The sequence below is a fragment of the Physeter macrocephalus genome, chromosome 15 (genome assembly GCF_002837175.3).
Source record: "Physeter macrocephalus isolate SW-GA chromosome 15, ASM283717v5, whole genome shotgun sequence".
NCBI lineage: Eukaryota > Metazoa > Chordata > Mammalia > Artiodactyla > Physeteridae > Physeter > Physeter macrocephalus.
The window spans coordinates 20,460,991-20,478,420 of NC_041228.1; the positions used below are offsets into that span (position 1 = coordinate 20,460,991).

General features: G+C 42.0%; 1 protein-coding gene across 1 annotated transcript in view; it reads left to right on the plus strand.

The window, feature by feature from the left end:
• The window catches only part of EXT1 (exostosin glycosyltransferase 1), a 311,978-nt gene that overhangs the window by 282,361 nt on the left and 12,187 nt on the right, over positions 1 to 17,430 (plus strand). Inside the window, exons 5-8 of the mRNA XM_024129428.2 lie at positions 6,759 to 6,891; positions 9,074 to 9,192; positions 10,461 to 10,556; positions 16,625 to 16,714. Of these exons, the coding sequence (XP_023985196.1) occupies positions 6,759 to 6,891; positions 9,074 to 9,192; positions 10,461 to 10,556; positions 16,625 to 16,714 (438 nt within the window). The remainder of the gene's footprint in view (positions 1 to 6,758; positions 6,892 to 9,073; positions 9,193 to 10,460; positions 10,557 to 16,624; positions 16,715 to 17,430) is intronic.

Here is a 17,430-nt window from a genome sequence, read left to right on the forward strand (position 1 = left end):
TTTGTATTTCTGTGGTGTCAGTTGTGATTTCTCCTTTTTCATTTCTAACTTTATTGATTTGCATCCTCCCTCTTTTTTTCTTGATGAGTCTGGCTAAGGGTTTATCAGTATTTTTTATCTTCTCAAAGAACCAGCTTTTAGTTTTATTGATCGGGTCATCGTGTTTTCATTTTCATTTGTTTCTAGGTATTTTTTAATTTCTTCTTTGATTTCTTCAGTGATCTCTTGATTATTTAGTAGTGCACTGTTTAGCCTCCATGTATTTGTGTTTTTTACAGTTTTTTTCCTGTAATTGATTTCCAGTCTCATAGTGTTGTGGTCAGAGAAGATGCTTGATATGATTTCAATTTTCTTAAATTTTCCGAGGCTTGATGTGTGACCCAAGATGTGATGTATCCTGGAGAATGTTCCGTGTGCATTTGAGAAGAAAGTGTATTCTGCCACTTTTGGATGGAAATGCTGTAAATATCAGTTAAATCTATCTGCTCTATTGTGTCATTTAAAGTATGTGTTTCCGTATTTATTTTCTGTTTGGATGATCTGTCCATTGGTGTAAGTGGGGTGTTAAAGCCCCCTACTATTATTGTGTTACTGTTGATTTCTCCTTTCATGGTTGTTAGTATTTGCCTTATGTATTGAGGTGCTCCTATGTTGGCTGCATAAACATTTATAATTGTTATATCTTCTTCTTGGATTGATCCCTTGATCACTGTGTAGTGTCCCTCCTTATCTCTTGTAACAGTCTTTATTTTAAAGTCTATTTTATCTGATACGAGAATTGCTACTCCAGCTTTCTTTTGATTTCCATTTGCATGGAATGTCTTTTTCCATCCCTTCAGTTTCATTCTGTATGTGTCCCTAGGTCTGAAGTGGGTCTCTTGTAGACAGCATATATATGGGTCTTGTTTTTGTATCCATTCAGTCAGTCTGTGTCTTTTGGTTAGGGCATTTCATCTCAAGGTTATTATCGATATATATGTTCCTATTACCGTTTTCTTAATTGTTTTGGGTTTGTTTTTGTGGGTCTTCTTCTCTTGTGTTTCCCACCTAGAGAAGTGTCTTTAGCATTTGTTGTAAAGCTGGTTTAGTGATGCTGAATTCTCTTAGCTTTTGCTTGTCTGAAAAGCTTTTGAGTTCTCTGTTGAATCTGAATGAGATCCTTGCTGGGTAGAGTAATCTTGGTTGTAGTTTTTTCTCTTTCATCACTTTAAGTATATCCTGCTACTCCCTTCTGGCCTGCCGAGTTTCTGCTGAAAAATCAGCTGATAACCTTATGGGGATTCCTTTGTATGTTATTTTTTGTTATTCCCTTGCTGCTTTTAATATTTTTTTCTTTAAATTTATTTTTTGTTAGCTTGATTAATATGTGTCTTGGTGTGTTTTTCCTAGGCTTATCCTGTATGGGACTCTCTGTGCTTCCTGGACTTGGGTGACTATTTCCTTTCCCATGTTAGGGAAGTTTTCAACTATAATCTCTTCAAATATTTTCTCAGACTCTGTCTTTTTCTCTTCTTCTTCTGGGGCCCCTATAATTTGAATGTTGTTGCTTTTAGCATTATCCCAGATGTCTCTGAGATTGTCTTCAATTCTTTTCATTCTTTTTTCTTTATTCTGCTCCTTGGCAGTTATTTCCACCATTTTATCTTCCAGCTCACTTATGTGTTCTGCCTCAGTTATTCTGTTATTTATTCCTTTTAGTGTATTTTTCATTTCAGTTATGGTGTTGTTCATCTCTATTTGTTTGTTCTTTAGTTCTTCTATATCTTTGTTAAACATTTCTTGTATTTTCTCAATCCACGCCTCCATTCTATTTCCGAGATCCTTATCATCTTTACTATCATTACTCTGGAGTCTTTTTCAGGTAGATTGCCTATTTCCTCTTCATTTATTTGGTCTTGTAGGTTTTTACCTTGCTCCTTCATCTGTGACATATTTTTTTGCCCTCTCTCTCTCTCTCTTTTTTTTGTTTTTTTTTTTTTTTGAGTGGGATTGTGTTCCTGTCTTATTGGTTGTTTGGCCTGTGGATTCCAACACTGGAGTTTGTAGGCTATTGGGTAGAGCTGGGTCTTGGTGCTGGGATGAGGACCTCTGTGAGAGCTCAGTCCAATGAATATTCCCTGGGGTCTGAGGTTCTCTGTTAGTCCAGTGGTTCGGACTCAGAGCTCCCACCGCAGGAGCTTCAGCCCAGTCCCCTGCTTGTGAACCAAGATTCCGCAAGCCATGTGTGGTGGCAAAAAAAAAAAAGAGAACATAACAAAGTAAAAAATAAAATTAGACTTGGAAACTAACAGATATGTTAGAAAGAATATGAAAATAAAAATATAGGTGAATTAACAACCAGAAAGATATTCCCTGGGGTCTGAGGTTCTCTGTTAGTCCAGTGGTTCGGACTCAGAGCTCCCACCGCAGGAGCTTCAGCCCAGTCCCCTGCTTGTGAACCAAGATTCCGCAAGCCATGTGTGGTGGCAAAAAAAAAAAAGAGAACATAACAAAGTAAAAAATAAAATTAGACTTGGAAACTAACAGATATGTTAGAAAGAATATGAAAATAAAAATATAGGTGAATTAACAACCAGAAAGTACAGCAGTACCACAATAGTGAAAAAGAGGAGGAGGGGAAAAAATAAGTCGGGGGAGGCCTTGGCTCTGGAGTGTGGGGCCTAAGCAAGGCGAGGTTTGAGCAGTGGGCGGGGCCAATGCTCAGGACACACAGGGCTGGAAAAGGCCCTGGGGCCTGTGGGGAGTCAGGCTTAAGCTGAAGGAACAGAAGGGGCCCAGCTGTGCCCCCCACCCTGGTCTCAGAGGACAGGGGACCTCACCTGGGAGCTCAGCAGGCTCCCCAGGCCCGAGTGGGCGGGGAAAACACCCTCCTATGCCCCCAAGGACCCATGCGGCCTGGAGCACAGTTGTTTTTAGAACACTCTAACCATATACTTCATTCAAATTTATTGCAACTGACAAAATCTCCTCATATAGTTCCAAAATTGGATTTTAACAATTTGACCTCTCAACTGAATTGCATGAGAGATACCATCCAGTTTCCCTTTTTAATTCAGAGCTTAGATTACCCCAGGATCCAATGTAAACAGAAAAGCAGAGAAAAATAGCAGAAAATGCCATCCACATACCCAGATAAACAGCCAATATGTTCATAAGAACGATTTAACTATCACAAATCAAAAATTCCTACTTGAGATAATATGTCCTTCAGTTCCTGCTGGAGTGCCTATGGTCAAGGTAATGCAGCATTACCCTTGGACAGCATACATTTGAAGATCCCTTGCTTTGGGGATGCTCTACCCGGAGACTCTTTCTTCCTTACATGCTGTATTCTGAGTCATGGGAAGGGAATTACTTGCTCTTTGGTGATTATGAGCCTTAGAGTTGTAGGTAGTGCTTAGATACCATTGGAAACAGGACATCTCATCTTTCTTTCCAACACCAGCGTCAGGTTCTTAGTACATTCAACTGTGCTGCACTCTCTCCTACTTGGGATTTGCCTGGTATTTCTAGTCTGCTTGAAACTTCCTAATTCTGCCTCTTGGAATTAAGGAGCTGTTTAATAAGAGCTAGGCTCTTTGGAGCTCATTTTTTGGTGCAAATTGAGAAGTAATGATAGGGACAATGATCAAATACTGCAAAGACAGTGTTCTTGGATTCCATTATTTGTCAGAATACTGCACAACAGTAACCTGGCACTAAGGATTGAACCTTAGGAGCTCAGTCAGAATCAGGCTGAGCAAAAGAAAACGGCATGCAATTGTAATGACATATGAAAACAGCTCACAGTAGCTTGGAAACACAATTTTAAGTGATGTTTTATGAAGGGTTCTCTCTTTCTCTCTTCACTTATCTAACCATATGCACATTCAGACCATAGTATCATTGATGCTGTTGTAAAATGAAAGTTTAAAATCAGTGAGAGAATAGAAATAGGCGATTTTGCTTTGGTTTGGAATGAGGTGGCATATGGTGGTGCTGCGTATATTAGGCAACATTGTATTGGTCAAAAGACAGAGTCAAGGCCACGTAAAATGACTGGAACCTATAATCAATTGTCCATTATTTTAAAAATAGATGGCACATAAAAATGAAAAATAAGGAGCCTGTCATTCTTCCCTTTGAATTCATGTTAATAAGAAATATCATCCTTATTAAGGGTGCCATTTGGGGCTGTAAGGAAAAAAATTTTGTGTGCCTGTGTTTGCGCGTATGTATGTGTTGATTTTCTTTATAGTGTCTAACGTTTCAATATGATATCTTCGTTCACAGCGTTCGAGAGTGAGTACTAAGGGCCCTGAAAGGCTACTGGGAGCTGTCCAGTGTAGCAATAGGGAGAATTGGACATTAGGAGAGGGACAAAATGACCTTTCTATTTGGTGAAATGAGATCCATACTCTGTCAAACTTTTGGTAAGGCAAGTTGATATCAACCTTTCAGAAAGACATTTGGTAATACATATGAACAGCCTTTAAAGTGTTCATACCCTTTGACAAAATCCTAAAGCATCGGTCCTAAATGTGGAAAGTTTTAACTCATAAATATGTTCATTGCTTTGCATGGAAATAATTGCACTATTGTTGGACATTTAGGATAAGTAAACCATGAATGCTATTAATAATATCGAAAGATCTATAATATATAATATCTGTGATAGTATAGCTGTGTAAAAATAGAAATGGAAAAATTCATGCCTAGAAAATGAACACAGGAATGAGATTTTTTTTAAAAAATCAAGTCTTAAGTATGAAGATTTAGGCAACTTTTCCTAACAGATTCTGAAACGTTGTTATAATTAATGTGATTTTTTTTTACTGCTTATTACGTATGAGGATAGTAAGTCATAAAGGTGGCAAATTGCTTGACCTGAGTTAAATTCAACATTTGCTATTGCTCTTATACCTTTGCTGATATCGCCCTGTTTGAAGAGAATATAAAATGCTTTTTGATACTTTCAGAGGAATACTATAACTTATCATATCCTTGACTTCAAAAAGATGACAATGTTGTGATACTGAATCAAAAAGAGTCAATGACATTGAGAATCACACCACCCAGAGACCCAGAGTGAATAGGGACCCAATTTGTGACATCTCTGAGTTCCATGTCACTTGTATGTAGGTTGGATTTATGACACCATCCATTGTCTATGTTTTCTGTGTCTTGATATCCAAACTTGTTTAACCAACCACCTGCTAGAAAGGACATAAATTTGAAAAGCCAAAAAAGGGAGGATCTAAATGAAAACCTATAAAGGAAAATAAGTAGACAGTAGAATTGGAAGGTACAAATAATTAAAAACTGGAATAAATGGTGTACAAAGTGAAATTGCTAGCCATGTAAAAACCCTTCACAACCATGACAATTTTCTTACAATTAATGCCTAGACTATAGCATTTTAACACATCTCTGTTGAACCACGAAGAGCAAACATTAACACTTGAGCAAGGTTCCTGAAATCTTCCCCAAATTAGAAACCTCTGCCAATCCATATAAAATGAGCAGTTTTGATCTGGGGAAAAGAGAAAATGCAGAAATCATTAAACTAAGATATTTGAGTTCTTCTAAATTTCCTCCTTGCTTCCTTCTCTCTCATTAAGAAATATAAACACAATAAGGTTTGCAAAGATGAATGCAGCTGACTTTATTACTTGTCTAGTCACCATGTGGCATGAGATGAGGGTGGTAATAACCTTAGCAAATAATACAACTCCATTTAAAATGGTCTGTACTTAAAATCACATTGCATTTAATGGGGACCTGGAAAATGATGATTTAGGTCTTAAATCTCTAAAGATATATGCCAGGCTTTTTTTTTTTTTAAGTACAAAAATATTGCTGAAAACATGAAATTCTGTATCAAGTTAATTATTTGCCAAATCATATCTTAATGAGTGGATGGTATAATTACAAGAGTTTGAAAGTCCACTGTAAAGTGGACTAATCACATTCATCTGACAAATGATTCGGAATGGGAGAATGTTTGACTCTAAATGTAGAATTTAATGATCTGCAAGGTCTTCAAGTCCAAAGAAACTAATGAACTAGCTTGGCTATCATGACTCTCCATATGCCATGGTTCTTGTCCTGTTATGTAGGATGTTTTGAGCAATTGTTAAGTCACTACTTTTTGAGATGAAAGGTAGAAAAACTTCAGCTAACTAGTACCCCCAAAGTCCTACACTTGAATTTGAAAGGACAATGAGATATGTCAAGCAATAAATCTGCCTCCTGAATTAAAGGAACAGATCAAAACCTCAGCTGCTTCGGGAATGTGCCGTGCCTTCCATATGCTCCCAGCTCAGTCTCCATGTGGACGTCTCTGTACCCTGAGAACAGATCTTCCTGATGTGGATCTGGAAGCACTGCTAGATCTCAGCCATCAGGGAAACTCTTCTACACACTCTAATTTGACATGAGCATGGACTTATTATTATAGAAAGACAAGATAGAATTTATGGTGAAACTGCAGTTTAATTAGGAAATTGGATTAGCCATGATTCATCTCTCTCTCTCTCTCTCTCTCTCTCTCTCTCTCTCTCTCTCTCTCTCTCTCTCTCACACGCTTTTCCATTGCTCTGTCACTCGGTGTCAGAGAATCAGTGAAGAATCGTGTTGTTTCAGTGAAGAATCAGGTTGGGGGTGGGGGAGGAGACTCACTGCTTTGCGTGCCATCAGCCCTCAAATTTGCATTGACTGTGTTCCTCATCTGATACCGTCAGTCTCCTCTCACCATGTGCCGTGTTTTCATTTTCTAGATTATTCAGGACAGAATATTCAAGCACATATCCCGTAACAGTTTAATATGGAACAAACATCCTGGAGGATTGTTCGTCCTACCGAAGTATTCATCTTATCTGGGAGATTTCCCTTACTACTATGCTAATTTAGGTAAGTGAGTACCTTCCAGGGAGCTATTCTGCTTTACCCGCCAGGTGTCATCCAGAACTAAAGTCCCTTGATTTTTCGATTCCACCGCGGTGTCTCTGTAACACCCTGTGTTGGAGACTGCTTTCTAGAGCCCTGTCCTAAACGGTGTATCAAGGTCAAGAATTATAAATCCAGCAGAGCATTGCAAAGTGAAAACTCCTTTCTTACCTGAGCCGCTGTACTTTACATTTAGCAGAGTCATTTCTTTTTGAGAAATAGGCTTCCCAAATTACAGATCGTTTTGAACATGACAATGGGTTCACTATCATTTTAAGTCTCATCTTATATAAAATGGAGCTAGGAGAGCTCTCCCTACTTTTTTTTTTCCTCCACAATCCCAACTTCTCTGTCTCAGACCACAGAAAAACCAAACTAATAAAGGGAAAGGAAAAAGATTTAAGAATATATGTTAGGGGAGAAACTTATTCACTTCATTCAACATTTATTATGCTCCTCTTCTGTGCTATGTTAATGCAATGCTAGGTGGTAGAAATAAAAAGTCAAAGGAGATAAAAGCTCTGTTCTCAAGCGGCTTTCAGTCTAGTCATAATGGGGAAAAGGGAGCCGACAGAGGGATGAAGCTTTACAAAAGGGTGTTACCGCCGTAGACATATACGTATTTGGAGCCCCATTCGCTCTAGTGTTAGTAACATCTTGGACACTTCTCCTCATTCATAGTTCCAAATTTGAGAAACCCTGGGATAATAAAGCATCTTTCAAGTCGATATGGCAAAAAGACTCCAGATTTTTGTGTGGAGTTAGCACGTTAGAAGTGTGTAATTGATGCTTCTTAAACTGTTAGAGGAAAATCTTAAAGCACTGACTTGTCCTCACTGCTAAAAAAGGGAACCCCCTCCATCATATTTATTCTTCTTACTTGGCAAAGCCTTGAATGTGTATCTAGATAGTGGGAAGGCTAGCTTCTTTCTAGCATGCAGTTAAAGTACTAGTCGGATGGTATAATTTGCCCTGCAAAACGTTCGTATAATCCTTTGAGATACATATAGTCTGATTCTTACCTTTATCCAGTCACTACCAAAGCTTAACTTGAATGTCCCTGCACTGTCTTGTTCATATTTAAACTACTAAAATGTGAAATTAGTGGCTCTAAGCTAATGAAGTTTTAGGAGGCTTTTTAACCTGTCTCCAATTTCTTAGTGGGTTCTCATGGAAAAACTCACTTTGCGGGAGAAGCCATCACACTGCTTTCTCTTTGGTGGCAGTTGTTATTTGGTACATTTATAGTACCTTTCCACCCTGGGCCTTAGAGCACACAGTTGGCAGAGGTCTGGACCACATACTTCTCCTCTCACCTGTGTCACTGGTACACAAAGAAGAGATTCTGGGGAGTAGAGCAGCTTCTACTCTAAAATAGTGATGATAGTGGTTATGATAACGGTAAGCTCATACTGAGTACTTGCTGTCTGCAGGTCCTGTTCTAAGTGCTCTGTATGTATTAACTCATTTAATTTAATTCTCATAACAACTCCATAACTTTGATGCTGTTGCTATCAGCCCCATTCCACAGCTGTGGAAACACAGAGGCTTAAGTAATTTTTCCAACATCCCACTAACCTCTCCGTGGTGGAACTGAGCTTCAGACATAGACACTCATGCTCTGCATGTTGTTCTTTTAACCTCTACCACTTGCTAGTTACTATCTGAAATAGCATCAATCAGGCAAAATCCCCTCAACTACATAATTAAGAGTAAGACAGATGCAAATATCGTGGAAGAGAGAGCACATTTACAGAACTCCATCCTAAGACGTAAGTGACTAGAGTTAGACCCTTTCTTGGGTAGAGAGTGGTGAGTAGTGGTGTGTGTGCGTCATTAGACTTTGGGTGCCTAAAAAGCAGAAGGGAGAGCAAAGATGCATCCCCGAGGGAGGAAGGAAACGACTATCAAAGGAAGAATCTGGAAATGAGCATTGAACTGTAAATTATCCAGGTCCCTAGACTCAGGCAGCAGTTAACTAGCAGCTTTTCACCTTGTTTTTGTTCTGTCCGGACACAAGAGGCAGAGGAAAAGTACACTAGAAGGGAACATCAGCTCCAGGGTGAGGCAGTGGAGCAGAGAGGACTAATTTTCTAAGTCTTGTCTTTCAGTGCTTCATTAGGCCTCTCTGCCCTTTCTATTTCAGGTTTAAAGCCCCCCTCCAAATTCACCGCAGTCATCCACGCGGTGACCCCCCTGGTCTCTCAGTCCCAGCCAGTGTTGAAACTCCTCGTGGCTGCAGCCAGATCCCAGTACTGTGCTCAGGTGAGCGGCGGTGTTGACCACGGTGCCTGCCCCCTCCTGCTCAGTGGACCAGAGACCCCCAGCCCTCCCTGTTCCTTCCCGGCTACACACTGTGCTCCCGGGGGCTCCTCTCACGTCGTGCCCCGTTACTCCCCTTTCCTTGGTCACGCCTCGTTACGCCCTTTTCATCAGCTTAGAGGTTCTTGGAAGTGAAATCTGGTACAGATAAGGGGTGGGTTACAAAGAGATCTTGGCCCTGGGATAAAGTTAAATATTGGGTTGGCCCAAAAGTTCAGTCGGGTTCTTCTAACATCTTTTGGAAAAACCTGAGCGAACTTTTTGGCCAACCCGATATATACCAGTACACTCTTTAAAGAATACATGGGCACATTATTTCATTTTTACGTGTCAGAGTGATAAAGGAACATCAGAAAGGCCACTGAGAGGACCCGGAAACTAAGTTTCCACAGCAGAAACCGATTCGTTGGTGTCAGGAGGTGTCAACTTTTCTTTCACGGCCACCGTGACTGATTATAAAATTGGGAAAGGAAGATGATACCTATGGCGATAATGTTTTCCAAGTTAGTATCGCTCTCGTACTCTTAACGGTGGTTTTTCTGAATTGTAAATTACACAAGAAGGTTTACACGTGACAAAAGAATGGAATCACGTGGAAGTATGCATTTTGGAGCTAAACGTCGTTTTTCTTGGAAATCACAGGAAATCAGCAACCATCCTGGATAATTCAAAACATGAGCTCATGCCGGTCCTGTCTTGAATTCTCTTCTTTCTCCCATGTTGCCTGGTGTAGCGTGAATGCATAGCAGACGTTCAGTGTGCATTTTTATTCAATTTGATAAGGGTTGTTATCTTACTCATCATCATAAGACATCATAATTCAGGAAAACACTTTGTTAAAAACCAGCAACCCTGAAATGACTTCTTTCCCCCCCAGCTTTGTCCTACCCCCTTGACACAGTTTTCCTTAGGTGACTCTTTTTGTCCCCTCTCTTTGGTTGTTAGAGTGATCGGGTTCTGAGGGTTGTGTAGGAGTGGACTCACTTTTATTTTTTTAATTTTTATTGGAGGATAGTTGATTTACAATGTGGTGTTAGTTTCAGGTGTAGAGAGTGGAGTGGACTCACTTTAAATTCAGTTTTGAGGTCTGCCATCCTGCCTTGCTTATATCCCCATCTCCTCTCTCTCTGTCTGTAAGAAGAAACTTTGGGTTGGAGGCCTATGTAAATCTAGCCTTACCAAGCCATCTCATGACCCCCTGTCCCTTTCAGATCATAGTTCTATGGAATTGTGACAAGCCTCTCCCAGCCAAACACCGCTGGCCTGCCACTGCCGTACCTGTCATCGTGATTGAAGGAGAAAGCAAGGTAGGACCAGAGGGGACTTCACTGTGGAATCAGTGTAGAATCTTCGTGTCTTCAATGGGGCACCATGGGTGTTGGTCTTAGCTGTCTTCCTCCTGCTCCTGGGGGTGCTGGCCTGGACTGTTTTTCCAAAACCATACCTGTCTCTGAATGTCCTCTGCTTTGACAGCCATAGGCTTTTAAAAAAAATTTTATTGAAGTATAGTTGATTTACAATGTTATTTTAATTACTACTGTACAGCAACATGACTCAACTATACATAAATATATTCTTTTTCATATTCTTTTCCATTATGGTTTATCACAGGATATTGAATATAGTTCCCTGTGCTATACAGTAGGACCTTGTTGTTTATCCATCCTATAAATAATAGTTTGCATCTGCTAATCCCAAACTCCCGTTCCTTCCCTCCTCTACCCCCCTCCCTCTTGGCAACTACAAGTCTGTTCTCTATGTCTGTTGAGTCTATTTCTGTTTTGTAGATAAGTTCATTTGTGTCATGTTTTTTTAACTTTTTAAAAAAATATTTATTTATTTATTTATGGCTGTGTTGGGTCTTCGTTGCTGCGTGCGGGCTTTCTCTAGTTGCGGCGAGCGGGGGCTACTCTTTGTTGCGGTGTGCGGGCTTCTCACTGCAGTGGCTTCTCTCTTGTTGTGTAGCACGGGCTCCAGAGCGCAGGCTTCAATAGTTGTGGCACACGGGCTCAGTAGCTGTGGCTCGTGGGCTCTAGAGCGCAGGCTCAGTAGTTGTGGCGCACCGGCTTAGTTGCTCCGTGGCATGTGGGATCTTTCGGGACCAGGGATCGAACCCGTGTCCCCTGCACTGGCAGGCGGATTCTTAACCACTGCGCCACCAGGGAAGTCCCTGTGTCATATTTTAGATCCCACTTGTAAGTATTATCATATGGTATTTGTTTTCCTCTTTCTGACTGACTTCCTCTAGTATGATAATCTATAGGTCCATCCATATTGCTGCAAATGGCATTATTTCATTCTTTTTAATGGCTGAGTAGTATTCCATTGTGTATGTGTGTGCGCGCGTGTGTGTGCGCACACGCACGCACACATGTATCACATCTTTATCCATTCATCTGTTGATGGACATTTAGGTTTTTTCCATGTCTTGGCTAGTGTGAATAGTGCTGCTATGATCATAGAGATGCATGTATCTTTTTGAATTATAGTTTTATCTGGATATATGCCCAGGAGTGGGATTGCTGGATCATATGGCAGGTATATTTTTAGTTTTTTAAGGAACCTCTATACTGTTTTCCATAGTGACAGCCGTAGGCTTTTGATTTGGGTCCTAATACTAACTCTTCAGGAGATGTGTGACCCTGACTATACCTTCCTTCTCTGAGCCTCAGTTTCCTCATCTACAAAATGGAAATAATAACACATGGGGTACTGTGAGGAGTAAATAAATTCAGGGCCTGGCAATGGTCATCTTTCTGGACGTGATGAGGATGAAGATGAGGCTGCTGATGGTGGTGGTGATGCATGAGGTTTGCTTAGCTGATTAATCTGAGTTAGTTGTGTCTTTGAGAACAGTGGTTCTTCCCAACATTTATCTTAAAAAGGACATTTCCACCTTACTTTTGTTTTGAGGTGTCCATCAGAGACTCTCAGGGGTGCTGGCTGCCTAGCTGGCCCCTGCTTCCCTTCTCCAGTTCATTTTGCCTAGAACAGAATGATCTTTATCATCTCATGGCCCTTAAGGGAGTCTTTTTGCTAATGCTTTCAATTAACATCAGAGGCCGTGTATAATCTGGCCTTAGCTGGCCTTCCCAATCTTCTCTCTCATTGCTTTTCCTCTATAGATTTCATCAGTCACAGTTAACAGCACTGTGTCCCTTCCTACCCCTAAGTGTTGTCTTTCCCATTTGCTGTAAGTCTTGACCATCCTTCCTCAGCTGTTCATTTCTGTTATTGAAATTCCCATATATTCTTTAAGGCCTGGTTCACATGCTCCCTCCTCTTGGAAATATCTTCCACTCTTTGCTGCCAGAGGTGAATTCTTTTTTCTCAAGCTTCTGCTGGTGGCTTTCTTGTAGATCTTATCCATTGTGAGGAAAGTAGTCTCTATTAAATGACACTGAGATTGTCATCTAAGAGACTTCCTTCGTCAGTCCCCAAAGAGTTAGGTCATGAGAGATTTTCTCACACTAAGTCAACCCTCTTTGAGCCAGAATAAGAACGACCAAGGTATTAGGTTGCACCATTTGAAATCATCGTTTGGGTGGCCACAAGTGGCCATTTCATATAGTTCAACAGGATGCACTGAGAATTGTAACTGTCACGTGCGTGGACAAGGTGATCCATGCGTTATCTATTGAGTTCCAGTTTAGGCTGCCTACTGTGTGCTGGGCAACATGAGGAAACACAGTGGTGAACGTGACAGATACAGTCCCAGCCTTCATAGGACTGGAGTCGAGCACTGTGGTTATCAGAGAGCTGATTGGTAAGCACTTAATGAGAATAATGCCTGTTGGCATCGGTCTCACTTACCCTTATGAATTCATCTCACCAATAGGTATGGTTTCACTAAAGGGACTGGCACAGAAAAATCTCCTGCCTACAACCCCATATATCTGTCTCCCCAGTTCCAGTGCCTGAGGCCCTGAGCAGTGCTCAGATGGGTTCTCTTCACTTTGAACTTGGAAATTCTTTGTTTTTTTATGCTTCCATGGGTGACTAGATCTCCTTCTGGTAGGTAAGTCTCTCTTTGAATATGTCAGGATATTCAGATAGGATCCATTCTGACTGACCGACTGGGAGCCGTTCTGACTCCTATGGTTAGTATTGCATTTTTATGCACAGACTCATTGATTGATTTTATACTCTCACTCCCAGCTAGTAGTCCCAGTTTCTTTATTTCTAAGATGATGATGATAATAACAGTACCTTTCTTGTAGGCTTTATCAGATGTGTCTTATAAGATACCTTCCATTCTCCCAGCCATATTTATGTCTGGGCTTCTGGCCATTTGTTGAGTCCTAGACTTCACCTTGGCCACTGAATCCAGTAGGTCATGTGGTTCCTTTTCCCTCGTTGGGACCGCACCGCCTGGTAAAGCATTTGCACTTAAGTCTCGCTTTAGACTCTGTATTCTAGGGCACCTGGGCTAAGACTTGGGCCCATTTTGATGATGAAATGAGATACCGCATTACAGGTGCTCAGCCCTGTACCTGTTATACACTCAGGATTCAGTCAACGTCAGCTCCTCTTCTGGGCGGGGGGCATTGTAAAGTGATGGTTTGTATTATGGGCTTTGGGGTCAGACTTCCTCTATGTGACCTAAGGCAAGTTATTTAATTCTGTGTGCCTCAATCCCTCCTTCAGTAAATGGAAGAAATCATAACACCTAACAGGTTGGCTAAAAGGAGCAAATGGTTTGATACTGTACATGTAAATGTATTGCTGCTTAGGAGCATGGATGCACATGGTAGGTGCTTGAAAAATGTCAACTCTTATTGTGCTTTGTGTTATTACTTATGAACATTTCTTATCTTCCCTACTAGACAGGGAACTTCTTGAGCCTAGATCATTTCCTAGTTGTGTTTGTTCATTTTAGAAGGGTTTGGGCTGTTACATGGTAGCTAAGTATTTCTTAAGTGAGCTAACAAGAAAAACCCAGCTCCCTCAGGATTGACTTTGTAAGTACATTGGCTCCTTTCATGCTAATCCACTGAACTTTTGGAACGTAGCTGAGGCAGGGTATTTGAAAGAGAGCCTCTAGTTTCTACACTAGATTTAGAAGTGGCTGACTTATGGGCTCTTAACTCTTATTGATGAAGCAAGTTCAGGAAAAGGAAATGGATCCTTTTAAACCCAGTGGTTGGGCCCATAACGGGGAAAGAAGTCATATGTCCTCCTCCTTCCGCATTTTAAATTTCCATATCGAGCCTTGAGTTTAAAATTGATGTGTTTGCTGCTTTGGCTGGAAAATTCTATCTTGAATTTATAGGCCTTGTCTCTGCAGCTCTCCCCTGTAGGCTTAACAAGGGAAAGGTCAGGGCATCCGTAAGCTGGCAACTAATAACTTCTGCATTAGTTAGTGGACATGTAAACAGTGTCAGGAGAATTGCTTCAGGCTGAGATTTCTGAGCCCTGTGTATACGGGTTGCTGATCGCTTTTGTATTTTAGTTTGGAAGACTGAGAAAGAGAAAAAAACACTTGACCCAGTTGGCACATGTGTAGGAGCAGAGCCTGGAGTGTAGGTATATCCCTTGAGCTCCCACAGATGGTTCTAGTGGGCATTTTCCATCCTTTAATGACGTGAGCCCTCCAGTAGCTTCTCCGGCATGTAAACCAAATCTGAGATGAGGCTTGCAGATGAGCTGGCTCCCTGATGTAAATATAGCTTGGGCTTCTTTGGGGGGTTGTGGGGAGGGGTCCTTAGATTTGTGAGCCTTGGCAGCTGGGCTAAGTGCCTCCCTTTTCCCTTTGTCTCTAGCATCCAACTGCTTCATTCCCTGGCCTTTGTGCCTTGAAAGTTGATGGCAAGTGTCTCCTCTCTCAGTCTCCGCGTAGGAATTGAGAGAGGATGGCACAACAGTTAGTATACCTTCGAGAGGAAGTGGTGAATGTGAGATTGCCATGTGTGCCCACATTCACTTTTGACGTCCTTTCAACCCCGAGACAGGTATAGCATAGGGCTGAAGTGCTCTATAGAATCACACCGTCTGGGATGGTATGCTGGTGGGTCCATCCTAAGCAAGACACAACCTTTCTGTACCTTAGTTTTCTCACCTATAAAACGGGGTTGTTATACAGATGAAATGAGATGATGTACATAAAGAACTTGGAACATTTCCGGGACTTCCCTGGCGGTCCAGTGGGTAGGACTCCGCGCTCGCAATACAGGGGGCCCAGGTGCGATCCCTGGTCGGGGAACTAGATCCCGCATGTCGCACAGTGAAGATCCTGCGTGCTGCAACTAAGACCCGGCACAGCCTAAATAAATAAATAAGAACTTGGAACGTTCCCTGACACAGAGTAAATGTTTTAAAAAATGTTAGTTATTCTTATATCATCATTCTTATTAGGTATTCTATAGAAACTTCAACACAGAAGTTCATGCTGGGACTGTCATAGGGTAGTCTCTTCGGTCTCAATTTTTCAGCTGATCCCCTCATCCCCCAAACCCTCACACCACACACACACACACACACACACACACACACACACACACACACACACACACACACACACACACACACACACACACTTACACTCACCTCACCATGCCTTATTCTGGTGCTGCCCAAACCTTATACTACCTTCACAATTCTCCTAAATCCATGGACCACGTGTTCTATTGTTTAGTATTTTTCTTTAAATCAGCTTACTTTTCACTTTAATGAAACTATTTTTGAATAACTCTACTAGTACCTTTTATTGCTATAGCTACTAATATATATGTGTATATATTTTTGCTTCTCTGAGCTAATGTTTGTCTCTGCACCTCCTAAAATGACCTGGCCTTCCAGTGGTGTGTGTCCCACACTTGGAATCACTGCTCTGTCCATCCACTCTTCCCTGGCCTCAGAGTGCTGGCTCTCCCCTCTGTGCCTTTGCATCTCCTGAGCCCTCTGTCTGTTAGGCCTCATTTCTGTTTATCCCCAGTGGATTCCTGGCCATCAAGGTCCTGATTCCATGTGACTCTGAGGCTTTCGTTGCTCTTCCAAGCAGCTAGTTGCTGCATCCTCTGGTCTCCTGGCATTTCTCGTATCAGGCAAGAACCGAACGTTCGCGTCTTGTTCTCTTGGTCATCTTGGTCTCCCTGCAGACTATGAACTCCTCCAAGACAGAGAAGGTATCTTACTCACCTCTGTACTCCCTTCGGCTAGCAAGGTGTCTGTACACAGTAGGTGGCCAGTAATGGTGGAACCAAGTGAATCTCCACAGATGGGAAATGGAAGCCTCCTATGTTGAGAGGTGACATGGTGGTGGAGCATCCTTTGTGAAGATGACGATGGGGGAAATTTTCCTGAAAAAACAAGACTGTCCATTTACCTCTCTTTTCCCCGATTCCTTCCCTCCTGCCTGCTTTCCCCCGCCTCCCAGGTTATGAGCAGCCGTTTTCTGCCCTATGACAACATCATCACAGACGCCGTGCTCAGCCTTGACGAGGACACTGTGCTTTCAACCACGGAGGTAAGCAGCCTCACCAAGGAGGCGCGGAGGGCCCTGCGGGCAGTCGCCTCAAACCCCAAGGTGCTGGCGCCTCTTTTGCCCTTGCCTTGGCCAAGCCCAGAACGTTTTTCAAAACTTCCTGCAGAGCCGGTTTGAATCAGCCCGGTTCCTGTGAGCACCTTGCCGCCACCTGGCACCCTGATGAGGGCATTTTCCCCTTTGTTTCCTCCGCTAATCGGTTCCTCATTTGCAAGGCTGTGCCTCACCTCACCCCTCCCCTCCCTCCTGCCCTCCTTTTGTTTGTTTGTTTGTTTTTAAACAGTGCAGGTGCAGGCAGGTGTGCAGAGAGACCCAGGGGAGGCAGGCAGGGGCACCTGTTTAGCATTTTCTTGAAGCCACGCTCTGGGAGCCCATCTTTGCTGATTCTTCTAACGCCTGTGTGGGCGTGTGTTGACTCTTAGGGAACATTCTTCTGAGTTCTAAAGGCAGCTTTTCCATCTTGGTTGGAAGTGTGCATTTTCTTTAACCCACACGAGAGCAAACGGTTTCACTTGAAGGCTGAGATGGAGATCCCTGCTATTTCAGATGTTCAGGTATTTGTGCCAAAAATAAGATTGCACAGAGCAATGTGTGAGGGGGAGGGAGAGAAGAGGAAAGATGGCTATGCTAGAAAACCAATTTTTACAACTCGAATGAGTATTGATCTCTGAAACCGCACTTAAAACCATAGAGGGGAC